The 17,334-nt window shown below is 45.9% G+C and overlaps 1 protein-coding gene across 1 annotated transcript in view; it reads right to left on the bottom strand.

The window, feature by feature from the left end:
• Nucleotides 1-620: 620 nt before the first annotated feature.
• The window catches only part of LOC149428311 (phosphorylase b kinase regulatory subunit beta-like), a gene marked incomplete at both ends in the record, with an annotated part of 47,181 nt that continues 30,467 nt past the window's right edge, over nucleotides 621-17,334 (bottom strand). The window contains 6 exons of the mRNA XM_089667523.1: nucleotides 621-702; nucleotides 1,113-1,272; nucleotides 2,656-2,717; nucleotides 12,477-12,567; nucleotides 12,664-12,746; nucleotides 16,198-16,302. Of these exons, the coding sequence (XP_089523649.1) occupies nucleotides 621-702; nucleotides 1,113-1,272; nucleotides 2,656-2,717; nucleotides 12,477-12,567; nucleotides 12,664-12,746; nucleotides 16,198-16,302 (583 nt within the window). The remainder of the gene's footprint in view (nucleotides 703-1,112; nucleotides 1,273-2,655; nucleotides 2,718-12,476; nucleotides 12,568-12,663; nucleotides 12,747-16,197; nucleotides 16,303-17,334) is intronic.

Here is a 17,334-nt window from a genome sequence, read left to right as displayed (position 1 = left end):
GGGGAGGGAGAGAGGGGAGAGAGGGGAGGGAGAGAGGGGAGGGAGAGAGGGGAGAGAGGGGAGAGAGGGGAGGGAGAGAGGGGAGGGAGAGAGGGGAGGGAGGGAGAGAGGGGAGGGAGGGAGAGAGGGGAGGGAGAGAGGGGAGGGAGGGAGGGAGAGAGGGGAAGAGAGAGGGGAAGAGAGAGAGGAAGAGAGGGAGAAAGAAATGCGGGTGTATGTGGTGCAATTTTAAGCCCATTCATTTGAATGGGATGAAATTGTAGTGCACCGTGGTGAAATTAGTGCATGTGCTATTTTTTTTAAACACACAGCAACCCCATTATAAGGTACTTTGTACCATGCGCTTTGGTGCGGGCAAATGTTTGCGACCTGCATACGGTGTGTTGTTAACTTTAACTGACCCCCCGTAGCAGATCTCAAGGGCATTGCGATTGGAATGTGGTGTGGGAACCCACATGGGACCGTGGCTCTCCAGCACCGCATCCTAGTGTGAACGAGCCCTAAAAACAAGCTCCATATTTTTTGCACAGAAACACACGAGAGTCGCTTAGTTGCTTAGAATAATCAGACATGTTTATGGATACTTTATACAAATGGATCTTCCAAGCTGTGACACTCACCTTCTTTTGTAATGAAATGGGGCCCTTCCCGTTTTATCAGTATGCTGAGTAGGATGGCCTGGGAAGCCAAACAAGTGCAATCCTGAGAAAAAAAAAAACAGAGGGGAGCATAAGGCTGGCCGTACACAAATAAAATTTATATCTTTTTTTCACACAAATAGCACTTTTTTGGTGGTATTTAATTAGATTTTTGTTGAAGAAAAAAAAGACCAAAATATTTAAAAAAAAAAAAAAACGCAATTTTTTTTACTTTCTGCTATAAAACATATCCAATAAATAAATAAATAAAATAAAATACCTTCATAAATTTAAACTAAAATGTATTCTGCGATATGTCGTTGGTAAAAAAATAAAACCCCAGTAAGTGTATATAAATTGGTTTGTGTGAAAGTTATAGCGTCTACAAACTGGTATATATACTGGCTTTTGTATACTAGTAATGGCAGTGATCAGCGACTTATAGTGGGACTTGTGATCGTGCGGCAGACTTACATTGAGCTTCTGCAGGATCTCATAGGTGGGCCGATTTTTCCATTCTGCTACAGTGATCTCTGGCTGTTTTTCCATGTCAGCGCTCGGTATGCTGGACTGTCTGTTCACTTTTGAATGTTTTGGCACGTCAAGCTCTTCAAAGCTCCTGAATTCCGGCATCCTAAGAAGAACACAATTACCCATCCGGTCACAGGAGTGCAGAACGAACTGCACTCCTGTGAGCCACAGGAGATGTACAGCCAAATAAGCTTTGGCTGTACTTCTCCTTTAAGTCTGACTGGTGTGAAGATTGTATCCATAAGGGACTGTTGTGGGGCTGAATCACACGATTTGTAATTGGCAGTTACAGATGTAGGGGCCCATTGTTACCATAATGCAGTATGCTGCAATGCATGTGTTTTCATACACTCAGGGCAATACATTAGGAACCCCATTCAAAAAAAAAAAATCCTGTATGAAAATAGGTCCTGTGCGAGTTGCTTCAGCGCAGTGCAACTCACCATACACAGCATATGCATCTGTAAACGTGGCTATAAAACATGTGCATACTATGAATTACATGTTACAACATGGGTCATGACGGATATTATGGCATATACCAAAAATCTGAGTGGAAGAGAACTGATTACACTAAACAGTCCGGGGCTTTACTCCTGCGGGAACGTGGGGGAACACAGTTCTGGCACCTCCAGCACCGAATGTATGTAATGGTCTATTGATCTGCTGGGGGATGCACTGTTGATGGAGGGGTCTTTTGCTGATGGCAGGGGTCTGTTGTTGATGGAGTGGATATATTTTTGTTGGAGGGGTGTGTTGTTGCTTAGTGGATATATTGTTGTTGGAGGGGGGGGTCTGTTATTGCTGGGGGGGATCTGTTGTTGCTTGGGGGGGGTCTGCAATTGCTGGAAGGGTCTGCTGTTGATGGAAGGGTCTGCTGTTGCTGGAGGGGGTCTGCTGTTGCTGGACGGGGTCTGCTGTTGCTGGACGGGGTCTGCTGTTGCTGGACGGGAAATGCTGTTGCTGGACGGGAAATGCTGTTGCTGGAGGGCTCTGCTGTTGCTGGAAAGGTCTGCTGTTGCTGGGGGGGGGGGGAACTATTATTGCTTGGGGGAACCTATTGTTGCTGGGGGGGTACTATTGTTGCTGGGGGGGGACTATTGTTGCTGGCTGCAGGGGATCTATTTTACTGCTTATCTTGTTATCATTAACAAATTATATACAAATTACCTAGAACTACAAAATAATACTTGTTTCTGTATTGTGGGTACTGGGAGGTGGGTAGGGGGTGGATCCACAGGATGGAGCTCAGAGAAGGGTAGGGGGCAGAGACAGGAGGTGACATGGACTTACACCTATTCTAAGCTGACACATGCAAACACAATCCACAGCAGACATTTATAACTGTGCATTTTGGTTAGAGTCCTCCTTAAAACCTGAATGAAATTCGACCTCCAGATAATTTACACTTGGCTGTTGCATTTGAGGCCCATAAGCCCTTCGTGGAGTTCTTCAGCAGTGAACAGAATTGGAAGGTGTCACTTACTCTTCTGTCTCATTGATTCTCAGAAAGTCCAGCTGCTCGACCATGGCTCCCGATATCAGAGTCTGCAAGATGAGAAACACAGCCAGTAAAAGCCGCCGACTACACCGCCAAATCCGCAAACCTGCAGCCTGTTTAAACAAGAAGTGTCTCCGATGATCCTCACTGAGATCAGGGGCTTTGCGGGGCTTTGTTAAATGGGATTGTGAGGAGATAGTGGATGACCTGCATGTGAGGATCAAGTATGTCATAAGGAATTATCATTTCCTTCCTTACAGATTCTCATAATGTTCAGCTCTTCTGCGGCAGGAATTACGGCGCCGCAGGTAGCGAGGCCTGCTGTCTACACAGATGGAGGAAGGCATTCTGCAGGCTGCCGGTGTAGGCCGTCAGTTCATGAGGAACGTAATGGAAGCCCCAAATATTCAAATCTGTACTTGGACTGGAAAGGAGACCGTTCAATCAACGCAATGGAAGCAGCTAAAGGGTGACAATTTACTGCTGTAACCTCCCTAGCGGTCTGATTATGTCAGTATTTCTGTGCTCAAAGCGGTACTTTTTCTTGCATGGAAATATGTATTTTTTTATTGCAGGCCTGTAATTCTTAGGAATAACTCTCAAGCTCAGTAGGTGTGTGATTCGGGCAGAGACTGGGGGGGTGAGGTGGGGGGGTTGAGAGGGGTTGGGCTCCGTTTCCTCCACCCCCCCTCTTCCAATCCCTCCACTGGCTTCCGATTGCGCAATGGATCAAATTCAAAATCCTAACACTGACGTACAAAGCCGTCCACCATACTGCCCCGAACTACATCACCCACCTAATATCCAAGTACCGCCCAACACGCACACTCCGCTCCTCACAAGACCTCCTTCTCTCTAGTTTCCTGGTCTCCTCCTCCCATGCCCGCCTCCAGGACTTCTCCAGGGTGTCACCCATCCTCTGGAACTCCCTGCCCCAACCCATCAGATTATCACCTACTCTCCTCTCCTTTAGGCGCACCCTGAAAACCCATCTCTTCAGGGAAGCCTACCCCACCCCCTGCTAACTTGCCGACCTCCTCCACTCTTCCTACCACTCCATCCCCCACAGCTATCTCCTCCGGTGCCACCATCCCCTCCCTCCTAGATTGTAAGCTCCAAGGAGCAGGGCCCTCGAACCCCTCATGTTTTGCATTGTATTGTTATTGTACTGTCACATGTTCTGTCCCCCTTTGTAATGTACAGCGCTGAGCGAACTATTGGCGCTTTATAAATACTGTATAATAATAATAATTAAAAAAAATAATAACTCACTGAAATCTGTTTGAACAAGAGTCCAGTAAACATCCCGGGGATGTTAAAATTTGAAACACGAAATCATAAATTATACTATAATAAATAATCATAAAAATAATAATATAATAATAATACATTTAATTCAATAATATAATCAAACCAAAAACACTGAAATGTGAAATAGAGCGCCAAGTTCGCACATCGCTGAGCTCGGTCGCAGAATCGTTTTCAGTGTCTGATGAGGAATTTCCCCCACGAATCATTATCACTCAATTCTGCAAGTGGTTCTGATTTACTATCGCTGTTCTCTAGCCGGTCTAAAACCGCGTCTGACCTAAAGGGACGCTTTTTGGACGCCATGGACGTTTCTCAGTTTCCAGGCAGAAAGAACAGTAAAAATGCAGGCAGGGCGCCGGACAAAGCACTCGGGACAAAATGTAAGAAATGGTTTGATACAGGAATGTTATACTATGTGATTTTAGTGAATGTCACTTTTACAATTTTCAAATTTCCCGCCATTCTGTCCCCCGTACGTCCCGACGTCGCAGGGAACGGAACCCAGAAGACAGATGCTGGCATCGGCAGGAGGACATTACAGGGGACACTGCAGGGGGGACATCGCGGGAGCGCAGGACAAGGTAAGTGCTGGAGGGATCCCGGAGCAACGCTGCAGTGTATTCCCGAGTGTAGCTCAGGGTTACCGCTTGTGGTGCTGAAACTTTACCCCGAGCTACACTCAGGAATACCGCCAGGGGTGATAATAAATAAGATGCATCAACTACATTAACCCCTTCCCGCCGACATCACACTAATATGCGGCTCCACAGACCTGGGCTTTTTTCTGTGGGGCCACATATTTGCGTACCTGTCTTTCTGCTGGAAGTGTGCCGCACGGCGCGCTCCCAGCACAAAGACCAGGGGTGTCGCTGAAAGCCCCGGGTCCCGTTCTAAGGGACTCCCGATTCCAGGTTACATGATCGCTGTGATAGCCTCCGGTTGGCTATCACAGTGATCGGTCACTGTATAGCCCGCCCCCTTGTTTTTTTTTTTCTCTATGAATGGAGGAGAGAGGTACATTGTATCTCTCTAACTCCTGGCATAGAGAAAAAAAATGTAAAAAAACCCCCATAAATAAATAAATATTAAAAAATAAAATAAAAAATACCTAGATATAGTTCAGCGCCAGAGTAAGTGTTTGTGTCAAGGTCAGGGTCAAAGGTCAGGATTTTTAATTTTTTTTAAATTGGTATCGGTGTCCGTGTGTTTTAAAACAAAAAACAAAATGTGCACTATTGTTTCTGGGCTGTACTCCGGGTACAAACAACACATAACATCCACATATATGGTATCGCTGTGATCGTCAAGAGCTGGAGAATTTATTTTCGGTTGTTCTTTGGTGGTAGGTTATGGTAGTAACAAGAAACACACAGCTAAATTAAAAAAAAGATCTTTTTTTACTATTTTGGCCCAGTTTTCCTTTGATAATAAAAAAAAAATCAGGAGATATCCATAACCATTTACCACCAAATTAAAACCCAATTTGTCTTGAAAAAAACGCGGTATAATCCACCTGGATGTACGAAGTAGTTGTGATGATACGGACGGTTTTACTAACACAGGTCAATGTTGCAAAATTGTGCTTAGGCATTACGATTTGTTTTACGCTTAGACAGGAAAGGGTTAAAGTGGTTATAAAGCCTAAACATTTTTTTACTTTAATGCATTCCTAAATGTTTAGGTAGTAGTATCCCCCTCACCCCAACACCCCCCCCCCCCCACACACACACACTTACCTGAGCCTTCATTCAGTCCGTCTGCAGCTTCCCTCACTTCCTAGTCTCACAGGCTTTGCTGAGTGCCAATAAAGGGAGGGGGGACGCTGTCTGTGTCTATAGAAGCACGAATGACCCCATAGGAACTTGCCAGAGAAGAAGAGCCAGAAGGGCCAACTGGGGAACCGAGAGGAGCAGGTTTGGGGCCACTCTGTGCAGGTAACAGGTAATATATACTCTGTGCAGGTGATATATATATTGTTATTAATTTTTTTTGCATTTTATTTATTTATTTCAGGTACTTATATAGCGCCTACATTTTACGCAGCACTTATATATTGTACATTCACATCAGTCCCCGCCCCCGAGGGGTGTACAATCTAAGGATTTATTATTGCCTGCGTTCGGTGTGGTGAACCTACAACGGCATGGCTGTCAACCTGGGAGCAGAGGCTGTGTCTATGAATGAAATGAATGCCTGGAACATCTGTGTACCCCCCCTGTGGGCAACCATGACCCTCAAACGGGTATATGCTGTAGTACAGCCATGTGAACAAGGCCTTATGGACTGGTAAGTACATTTTTTTCCTAGGCTGAGATACGCAATAATATAAAAAAAAAAAAAAAAAAAGTTTTTACAATTCTCATACCTAGTCCAAATATTTTTCAGTTGTTCCTGTACACCGAACCATCCCGCATTTGTTTGTGACGTGTATTTGTCTTTTCTAACATGACAATTTCAGCCTGTCACCTGCTCACAATTTAATGTAGCTGAAAAGCCAGGAAAAAAGAAAAAAAAAAATTGGAAATTTTTCTTCTAAAAGCCGACACCAAATTAACTGGCACAACTTCAGAACGCACAAGGTAAATCACAAAATTGGACGCTTCTGTAGTGAATTTTAAAATGTTCAATTATTTTAATGGTTCGCTCTACTTTCTTTAAACTCTGTCATTAATTTAAGTGGAGCAGGAGGGCGGAGGCGGCGCTGAGCACAAAAATCCTGTCATAAAAATCGGCTGCGGGAACCGATCCCAGCTCCACTCTAAGCCTTGCACCTTCTTTTTTTTTTGGGCGGGGGGGGGGGCAAATTGAGCTAGTTGCATTTACATGAAAAATCCATTAGAGCAGAAATAAAAAAAAAAAAAAGAAAAGAAAAAAAAAAAAGATGGATGATTTATTTATTTCAGGTACTTATATAGCGCTGTCAACTTACACCGCGCTTTACATATATATTGACCATTCACATCAGTCCACCCCTGGGGGTGTACAATCTAAGGTCCCTAACCCTCAGGGGGCGTACAATCTAAGGTCCCTAACCCTCAAGGGGCGTACAATCTAAGGTCCCTAACCCTCAAGGGGCGTACAACCTAAGGTCCCTAACCCTCAAGGGGCGTACAATCTAAGGTCCCTAACCCTCAAGGGGCGTACAATCTAAGGTCCCTAACCCTCAAGGGGTGTACAATCTAAGGTCCCTAACCCTCAAGGGGCGTACAATCTAAGGTCCCTAACCCTCAAGGGGTGTACAATCTAAGGTCCCTAACCCTCAAGGGGTGTACAATCTAAGGTCCCTAACCCTCAAGGGGTGTACAATCTAAGGTCCCTAACTCACATTCATACATACACATACTAGGGACAATATAGACAGGATCCAATTAACCTACCAGCATGTCTTTGGAGTGTGGGAGGAAACCGGAGCAGCCAGAGGAAACCCACACAAGCACAGGGAAAACATGGAAACTCCATGCAGGAGGCGCCATGGTCGGGAATCGAACCCATGACCCATTTACTGCAAGGCAGACGTGCTAACCACTAAGCCACTGTGCCGCCCGATGATTAATAATTGATATCACGCAGCAATCGTAGCCCTGAGCTCAAACGCCTTGGGCGCTGCTGCAGGTGGAAATACTGGGAACCAGAGCGCCAAGGAAACGTATTTTCCATGAAACGTTTCCCCACTAGCTGAAAATGCTCATTAAAAATATCGACTAATTAGCTGTGCGGGTACAAATTCCTTTAGAAATTTTGCAGAATTGTCGAGTTGAGAATAATCGCCAACCGGTCATTAAAATTTGCACTTTTCCAGGATCTACAGGGTAGGTCAGCATTCCGAAATCAGCTTATTGTTCAGGGCGAAAAAAGAAAAGTATTACTTTCTTGCTCAGTCATGTGACCTACAGCCTAGAATAGATCAAGGTCTGTGGCTACCAGGAGCATTGTGGATTTATCCAGTCACATTTAGCATAGAAGCATGGCCAAAGTTTTTTTGGTAATAATTCTTTTTCTGGGTCACAGGAGTGCACTTACCTTTGCACTCCCATGACCTAGAATCAGCTGACAGCGGGCTAAAGTCAGTTAGTTGATGTTACAGAGCCGGTCTAGGCTCTGGAAGGATCCCGACAATATTGTCGTGATCCCAGGGCCATGGATAAGGGGGTACGACCAGTCCTCCTGTACGGGGCCCAGGTCAGTAGGGCATCTGGGTGAATCGGATGTGGGCTGGGAGGATGATCGGCACAGTGTGTGTGTGTGTGTGTGGGGGGGCAATTACTGGAACTGATCCCCTGTATGGCTCTCTCTGTATCAGCTGAAAGTTGTCTCTCTCTCCTCCCGCTGGCTTTCAGCTGCTGCAGAGAGAGCCATACAGGGAATCGGTTCAAGTAATTGCCCCCCAGCCGCATCGATCACCCTCCCTGTGTACCATATGTTTCTGCCTGCTTCCCTGAGGGGAATTATTGAAACCAATCCCCCGTATGGCTCTCTCTGCAGCAGCTGAAGGCTGGCTTCATCTCCTTTCCCTCTCGCTGGCTCTCAGCAGCTGCAGAGAGAGCCATACAGGGGATCTGTTCCAGAAATTGCCCTCCCGGTGCACCCTTCACCCTCCCTGTGCACTCTACATTTACCTGTGCTGCCCAGGTCCTCCTGTATGCCCTGCAGTGCTGCCGACTTCCCTCCTCTCCTTTCAACTGACAGCTACAAGCACAGAACAGGATCCCTCAGGATGGAGAGTGGGGGAAAAGTCCTGTAAATATGTCACATTTACCAGCCCCTTCCTTCCTGAATGAACACAATGAGTGATTTGTACCAATGACTGTGTTCATTCATAACCAAAGCATTTTTTTGTGGGGGAGGGGCATTTTGGAAGGTCTCCTGTGCTTATCTTTAAAAAAGCTTATAAACGCAAACGCACATAAACGCGGTATGCAAACGCGGCTAAACAGACGTTTTTTAACCTATGTTTTTCAGCAGTCAGTTTCCATCGTTCAGAAGTGTCCCATGTACATGGGGCCTTAGCCAGCAATTTTAAGCAGATCCAAATTGCTCCATAGCCATGTGAAAAAAATGCTCAATTTAGTGTAGTATTTCCACTAAAAACAGCCTTTATTAAAACAATCTAGTTCAACTCACATTAAAATGTGTCCTCCTGGGACTGTACAGGGTTAAAAACTCACTATACAGTGTTTTCTGTCAAATGTATGCAGAAATTCCTCTTCCAAAATGGCAGCACGTGCACTTCTGGTTGACGGCCTGACGTCATCGGCGTACCCTACGCGTTACGTCACATCACATGACTTCATCAGGAGTTGGATTTAAAGGGACAGATCACTATTAAGGATTATTTATTTTGTATTTGTGTGCACTATTTATTTATAGTACTGTTATGTGCAGTTTCTGTGGGTGCTTATATGTATGCCTTGGAAGACATCTTGAATAGCATATATAATGGGCAGCACAGTGGCTAAATGGTTAGCACTTCCGCCTGGCAGTACTCGGGTCGTTGGTTCGAATCCCAACTACGGCACAACCTGCCTGGAGTTTGCATGTTCTCTCTGTGCCTGTATGGGTTTCCTCCTGGTACACCGGTTTCCTCCAACACTCCAAAGACATGCTGGTAGGTGAATTGGCTCCTGTCTATATTGTCCCTAGTATGTGTATGTATGAATGTGAGTTAGGGACCTTAGATTGTACGCTCCTTGAGGGTTAGGGACCTTAGATTGTACGCCCCTTGAGGGTTAGGGACCTTAGATTGTACGCCCCTTGAGGGTTAGGGACCTTAGATTGTACACCCCTTGAGGGTTAGGGACCTTAGATTGTACGCCCCTTGAGGGTTAGGGACCTTAGATTGTATACTCCTTGAGGGTTAGGAACCTTAGATTGTACGCCCCTTGAGGGTTAGGGACCTTAGATTGTACGCCCCTTGAGGGTTAGGAACCTTAGATTGTACGCCCCTTGAGGGTTAGGGACTGATGTGAATGTACAATATATATATGAAAAGTGCTGCGTAAATTTACGGCGCTATATAAGTACCTGAAATAAATAATAATAATAAATATTGATCCTCACAAGCACAGCAATTTGTTTGTCGCTATTTATACACGCATGTATTAGATTGTTAGCACCATATCTATTTATATATTGTTGCGCTGCATTTCTTCATTTCATTTACTTGTTTTTTTACACGTGGGAACAGATTATATGCTAGCTGCACAATCTTTTTTAGGTTTATTGCGCTTAAGGTTTTTATACACGTTGGCACCCATGTGATCTAATTCCAGTGCGGCAAAAAAAAAAAAAAAACTGCATGCCCTTTTTTCGTGTGGGCGTGGTGCGATTTGAGCCAAAAGTGATAGGCTCAAATAGTACTGCAAAGAATCGCACGTGATTTGAACAGGAATGCGGTGTGATTCCTGTCCGAACCGCCTGTGGTTTCCGGCACCGCAATAGCGTGAACCAGCATTTAGACTCAGGACGGTTGTATAACGGATTCCCAAAAACCATTTTGTGGCGGAACCGTTCCGCCTGGGCTTCCTCGTGGGGAGCGATGCGTCTCAGCCAATGGTCCCCTTTTCTTGTAAGTCTTCTAGCGCTCTGTCAAGGCAGGTATTAGAGCTCAAAACCAATCCTTCCCTGCTATCCCAAACCACAAGTCGGAACTTCATGTTGGGTGAAATGAATGAACATTAAACACAGCTCAATATATACAGCTTCACCCCCACCAGACAGCCTGGCACCGGGTTTTCCCCACCCACAACAAAACCCTACAACCCAACAACTATAGAAGTGAAAGACTACAAGGTCACATTTCCCTAAACAGTGCAGAATGTCTGTCTACATAACAGCTGCTAAACATATATCCCCTTGGTATATAAACATATATACCAAGGGGAGAAACTGAAACAGAAAGGGCAAAATGTTATCACAAAGGGACGGTTCGTCACACATTTATTTTATATAACATCACAAAAAACCTGGCTTTAGCAAAAGAAATGTTCATCGCTCTAATTTATTCCGTGCTAGTCCCCAGAACATGTCACCACAAGCCAACCCGAGTCGTTTGGCTGATAAAGGTTAATTACCGGGTTTCTGTGAATTTATCAGGCAGAAGGTGTCAAAACAAACTGTCACAGGAGTGATACAGAGGAAAGCAGAAGAGGCCTGGCCGTCCTCAGGCTCCATAAATAAGTGAAAAGATATAGAGATCTGGAGAGAAGACGTAATCTGAAAATACTTGTTAATTATTCAAGCAGTGAATGGGGAACAGTTCAGGTGGAAAATCCCAGCGCAGTTTGGAATACGGGTTCTACGGCGTTAAGTAACCAGAAAATGGATTTATGTCATCCGTATAAAAGGCCTGTTAGCGGCAGGGCCACAGCCAAGGACGCACACAGCCCTATGTGTCCTCCCAAAGCGGCTGGTATTATTTTGGGGGGCAGGCCCTAAAACATCTTTCCGCGGCACCTATGCTTTGATCCAGCACCCAAAAAGGGAATATTTTAGCCATTATAAACATTTAGAAGTAAATATCCCATCTACACCTGCCTGGAGTTTCCATGTTCTCCCTGTGCCTGCGTGAGTTTCCACCGGGTACTCCAGTTTCCTCCCACACTCTGAAGACATGCTGGGAGGTTAATTGGATCCTGTCTTGATGACATCAGAGAACCTGCAACCAACAGAGCATAGGGGGGGGAAGAGGCTGCATGGACTGGTTTTACAACCCAGAGGAGCCCCCTCTGCTGCCACTTCCACCAACGTCTCCTCTCTACTTCCTACCACATGTAACTTTCTGTCTGTACGGTCATCACTTCCTGTCACAGACAGGAAGTTACATGTGGTAGGAAGTAGAGAGGAGGCGTTGGTGGAAGTGGCAGCAGAGGAGGCTCCTCCGGTCCATGCAACCTCTTCCCCCCTATGCTCTGTTGGTTGCAGGTTCTCTGATGTCATCAAGACCAATGGACAGAGCGGTTCCTTCATGACGTGCCTTATAATTATTGACTATTGTGAGTAGAATACATTTTTTTTAATATTTATTGAACATACATTTAAGGTAATGCACAAGGCTGGTGTGCCCTCTGTTTGTTTTTTTCTCTATTCAGTACTTCTGGACTCCCCGATCCTTTGAGGGCAGCAAGGCGTGCATATCTCAAGAATTTCATTATGTGGTCCCTATGATATAGAGTCCATCCCCAAGCGCAGGAGTATTTGGGTTTTTCCACTTCTACACATAAAAGTTTATGCAGGGGGTGAGGGAAGGGCTGGAGATGTGGGGCCAACACAGAGAGTAACTAAACACTCCCAGAAAGGGGCAAGGGCCACAATGTACATTGAGTCACATTGCAAGTGAATAAATATTTATATAAAGGAAAACAATTGCATGGAAGCATTTAAAAAACTTGATTGTGCCTTCACCTATGCCAGTTGGGGACAGTATTGCTCTTTTTTTTTATTATTATTTATTACAGAGTGAAAGTAAAGCTTTGGAATGGATGTCAGTAAACACTCACCTGCAGCCTGTCCACATGGACCTTGACCCCTGCCACATTCCCATTCTTAAATGAGGCGAGCATGTCAAGGATAGGGTTAAAACGGCTTCCCCTGTTGAATGGGAAAAAAAAAAAGGATATAGAAAGTTATTGTAGTGCAGCCCACAAATCAATGTAGATTTAGCTGATGAAAAACCATTCACTGTACCGGATGTTGTCCTCACGGATGAGCACCAGAAACAAGGGTCGTCCTTTCATCTTCCAATACTGCCGGATAAACTGTAGAGCGTTCTGGGAAAGAGACCAATATATAGTGACAACAAAGTTCCCAAAAACACCCAAGAACAATAACTGGCATGTCCTCCTTACTGCCAAAACAAATTAGTGGGGAAAAGAGGATTCTTAAAACCCAATGTTCTGATAACCGAGACTGAGTTCAGTTATGTTCCCACCAAATCATTGGCTTGGACACCATATCTAATAAATCCAGGTCATAAAAGACAGTCATTGCATTAGAGCAGGGGTACCACTCAAATTTACTGCGTGCCGCATCAGCATTGTCCTCAAAGGGACGGTTGTATCTGTAAGACTATGTATGCAGAATTCAAGAATGCACTATTTACAGAGTGCAGAGTTCAGGAGTATGGGGCGTTCAGAGTGCAGAGTTCAGCAGTGTGCTACGTACAGAGTTCAGCAGTGTGCTACGTACAGAGTGCAGAGTTCAGCAGTGTGCTAGGTACAGAGTGCAGAGTTCAGCAGTGTGCTAGGTACAGAGTGCAGAGTTCAGCAGTGTGCTACGTACAGAGTGCAGAGTTCAGCAGTGTGCTAGGTACAGAGTGCAGAGTTCAGCAGTGTGCTACGTACAGAGTGCAGAGTTCAGCAGTGTGCTAGGTACAGAGTGCAGAGTTCAGCAGTGTGCTAGGTACAGAGTGCAGAGTTCAGCAGTGTGCTAGGTACAGACTGCAGAGTTCAGCAGTGTGCTAGGTACAGACTGCAGAGTTCAGCAGTGTGCTAGGTACAGACTGCAGAGTTCAGCAGTGTGCTAGGTACAGACTGCAGAGTTCAGCAGTGTGCTACGTACAAAGTGCAGAGTTCAGCAGTGTGCTACGTACAGAGTTCAGCAGTGTGCTACGTACAGAGTTCAGCAGTGTGCTACGTACAGAGTTCAGCAGTGTGCTACGTACAGAGTTCAGCAGTGTGCTACGTACAGAGTTCAGCAGTGTGCTACGTACAGAGTTCAGCAGTGTGCTACGTACAGAGTGCAGAGTTCAGCAGTGTGCTACGTACAGAGTGCAGAGTTCAGCAGTGTGCTACGTACAGAGTGCAGAGTTCAGCAGTGTGCTACGTACAGAGTGCAGAGTTCAGCAGTGTGCTACGTACAGAGTGCAGAGTTCAGCAGTGTGCTACGTACAGAGTGCAGAGTTCAGCAGTGTGCTACGTACAGAGTGCAGAGTTCAGCAGTGTGCTACGTACAGAGTGCAGAGTTCAGCAGTGTGCTACGTACAGAGTGCAGAGTTCAGCAGTGTGCTACGTACAGAGTGCAGAGTTCAGCAGTGTGCTACGTGCAGAGTTCAGCAGTGTGCTACGTGCAGAGTTCAGCAGTGTGCTACGTGCAGAGTTCAGCAGTGTGCTACGTGCAGAGTTCAGCAGTGTGCTACGTGCAGAGTTCAGCAGTGTGCTACGTGCAGAGTTCAGCAGTGTGCTACGTGCAGAGTTCAGCAGTGTGCTACGTGCAGAGTTCAGCAGTGTGCTACGTGCAGAGTTCAGCAGTGTGCTACGTGCAGAGTTCAGCAGTGTGCTACGTGCAGAGTTCAGCAGTGTGCTACGTGCAGAGTTCAGCAGTGTGCTACGTGCAGAGTTCAGCAGTGTGCTACGTGCAGAGTTCAGCAGTGTGCTACGTGCAGAGTTCAGCAGTGTGCTACGTGCAGAGTTCAGCAGTGTGCTACGTGCAGAGTTCAGCAGTGTGCTACGTGCAGAGTTCAGCAGTGTGCTACGTGCAGAGTTCAGCAGTGTGCTACGTGCAGAGTTCAGCAGTGTGCTACGTGCAGAGTGCAGAGTTCAGCAGTGTGCTACGTACAGAGTTCAGCAGTGTGCTACGTACAGAGTTCAGCAGTGTGCTACGTACAGAGTTCAGCAGTGTGCTACGTACAGAGTTCAGCAGTGTGCTACGTACAGAGTTCAGCAGTGTGCTACGTACAGAGTTCAGCAGTGTGCTACGTACAAAGTGCAGAGTTCAGCAGTGTGCTAGGTACAGAGTGCAGAGTTCAGCAGTGTGCTAGGTACAGAGTGCAGAGTTGAGCAGTGTGCTAGGTACAGACTGCAGAGTTCAGCAGTGTGCTAGGTACAGACTGCAGAGTTCAGCAGTGTGCTAGGTACAGACTGCAGAGTTCAGCAGTGTGCTACGTACAAAGTGCAGAGTTCAGCAGTGTGCTACGTACAGAGTTCAGCAGTGTGCTACGTACAGAGTTCAGCAGTGTGCTACGTACAGAGTTCAGCAGTGTGCTACGTACAGAGTTCAGCAGTGTGCTACGTACAGAGTTCAGCAGTGTGCTACGTACAGAGTTCAGCAGTGTGCTACGTACAGAGTTCAGCAGTGTGCTACGTACAGAGTTCAGCAGTGTGCTACGTACAGAGTGCAGAGTTCAGCAGTGTGCTACGTACAGAGTGCAGAGTTCAGCAGTGTGCTACGTACAGAGTTCAGCAGTGTGCTACGTACAGAGTTCAGCAGTGTGCTACGTGCAGAGTTCAGCAGTGTGCTACGTACAGAGTGCAGAGTTTAGCAGTGTGCTACGTACAGAGTTCAGCAGTGTGCTACGTACAGACTGCAGAGTTCAGCAGTGTGCTACGTACAGAGTGCAGGGTTGAGGAGTGCGCTACATACAGAGTGCAGGGATTATGGGTATGCTATGCAGAGTGCAGGGTTCATCTCTCAGCAAAGGCTGTCCACATCTCACTTCCACCCCTCCTCCTCAGCTCTAATCTCTGCAATACTCTTCCCTATCCCCCACCTCTGCACAAAATCACCCACCCCCTCCCCAAAACCTTCCTTGCATCTCACCTACCTGGACCGGCTCTAGCACCTCCGGTAGTGTAGGTTGCTCCGCCTCCCTCTCACTTGCAGGGAGATACTTATTGGCATTTGTCACCACCATGAGAGCGTACAGGGGAGGTAGGGGTCTGTGAGAGCCGCCGAGAGAAAAGCTGTCCTTGTAAACACAGAAGACTTCTGTGTTTACAGGTGACAGTGGTGATCGGGGAGCGGAGGGTGAGAGCCAGAGGTGGTGGAATGGAGTACTGGCACATTCCGGCTAAAAAACAGCCCTGGGGGAGGGCCACATGAAATGGCTTGGTGGGCCACATTAGGCCCGCGGGCTTTGTGTTTGACACATGCATTGGAGGATCTATGGTGTTATAATACGAGTTGTCTTTGTTCCCTGAAGGACCCACGTTTGACAGAGTAGCCAAAAAGTGTATGGCACAAAAATAGCCAGACAGCTACTGAGCAGCCAAAGGCTAAGTCCCAATTTGGTCAGCCAGCGAAGTCTTTGCATGCATGGGCAAGCTTTTAGTCTTTTTTTGTATTTTATTGTATTGGAACTGTACTATCTCCCATTATATTGTAAAGCGCTGCGCAAACTGTTGGTGCTATAAAAATCCTGTATAATAATAATAATAAGGTTCACTCATCCCCCATCTCTCAAGTATTGTATTCAGCAGAACTTGATATGAAGTGTAAATTTACCTGAATGTCATCAATGAGTAACATGACATCTTGGGACATGTAGAAATCGCTCAGATCAAACACAATGGGATAACACACCACCGTCTTCCCGAGAATACGATAAATCTGAGGAGGCAAAATTAGGATCTCAGTACATGCATAACAGATAAATGACTTCAACTTGGGTGCTGTTCGAATTCAGCATAGGGATGTGTGGTTTTGAGATCATCTGGTACTGGATAAGGTAAACAATAATCTTTAGTGCTTGGGTTTAGCATAAGGGTGGCATTTTGCGGGGTGTTCCAGGACAAAGGTTAGTTTTGAGAGTACATGCCACACATTAAGGAAGGGTTACTCAACTAGGTTCCTCCAGAGTTTGCTAGGGGTTCCTTGAGCAATTTCTACCTCTCAGATATGTTCCCACTGACTGATCTATTTAAGGGTGGAGTTTTGCGGGGTGTTCCAGGACAAAGGTTAGTTTTGAGAGTACATGCCACACATTAAGGAAAGGTTACTCAACTAGGTTCCTCCAGAGTTTGCTAGGGGTTCCTTGAGCAATTTCTACCTCTCAGATATGTTCCCACTGACTGATCTATTTAAGGGTGGAGTTTTGCGGGGTGTTCCAGGACAAAGGTTAGTTTTGAGAGTACATGCCACACATTAAGGAAGGGTTACTCAACTAGGTTCCTCCAGAGTTTGCTAGGGGTTCCTTGAGCAATTTCTACCTCTCAGATATGTTCCCACTGACTAATCTATTTAGCTGGATCCTTCTTTTAGGTAAACCTGCCCTGTATTGTATACTCTAAATGTCTTGCCTAAAAGCAGATGTCACAAAATAACTGCTATAACTTTTTTTTTTTTTTTTTAAACCAAAACAACTTCATAGGTGCAGATGTTCAAAGTGCCCTTACTGGTCATGGAGCAGTCTCACTGGATTATATCATAAAGTCAAGGCAAGTCAGACCTCAGGAACCACTGGAAACCAAATTCAGAAAGGCACCCAAAAGATGCTTGTCTGGTTAATGCAGATAACAGGGTTTCTCACCCAGGGTTCCATGAACTCTAAGGTTCCTTCAGAGGTTACTAGGGGTCCCTTGAGCAATGAGAGACTTCTGCTTCTCAGATATGCTCCCAATGACACAATTGATTAGTTATCCG

Source organism: Staurois parvus, unplaced genomic scaffold, assembly GCF_062004578.1.
Source record: "Staurois parvus isolate SC_StPar_1 unplaced genomic scaffold, SC_StPar_1.0 ptg003330l, whole genome shotgun sequence".
NCBI lineage: Eukaryota > Metazoa > Chordata > Amphibia > Anura > Ranidae > Staurois > Staurois parvus.
The sequence above is the reverse complement of the archived record's forward strand: the minus strand, read 5'-3'. Positions and strand labels throughout refer to the sequence as shown.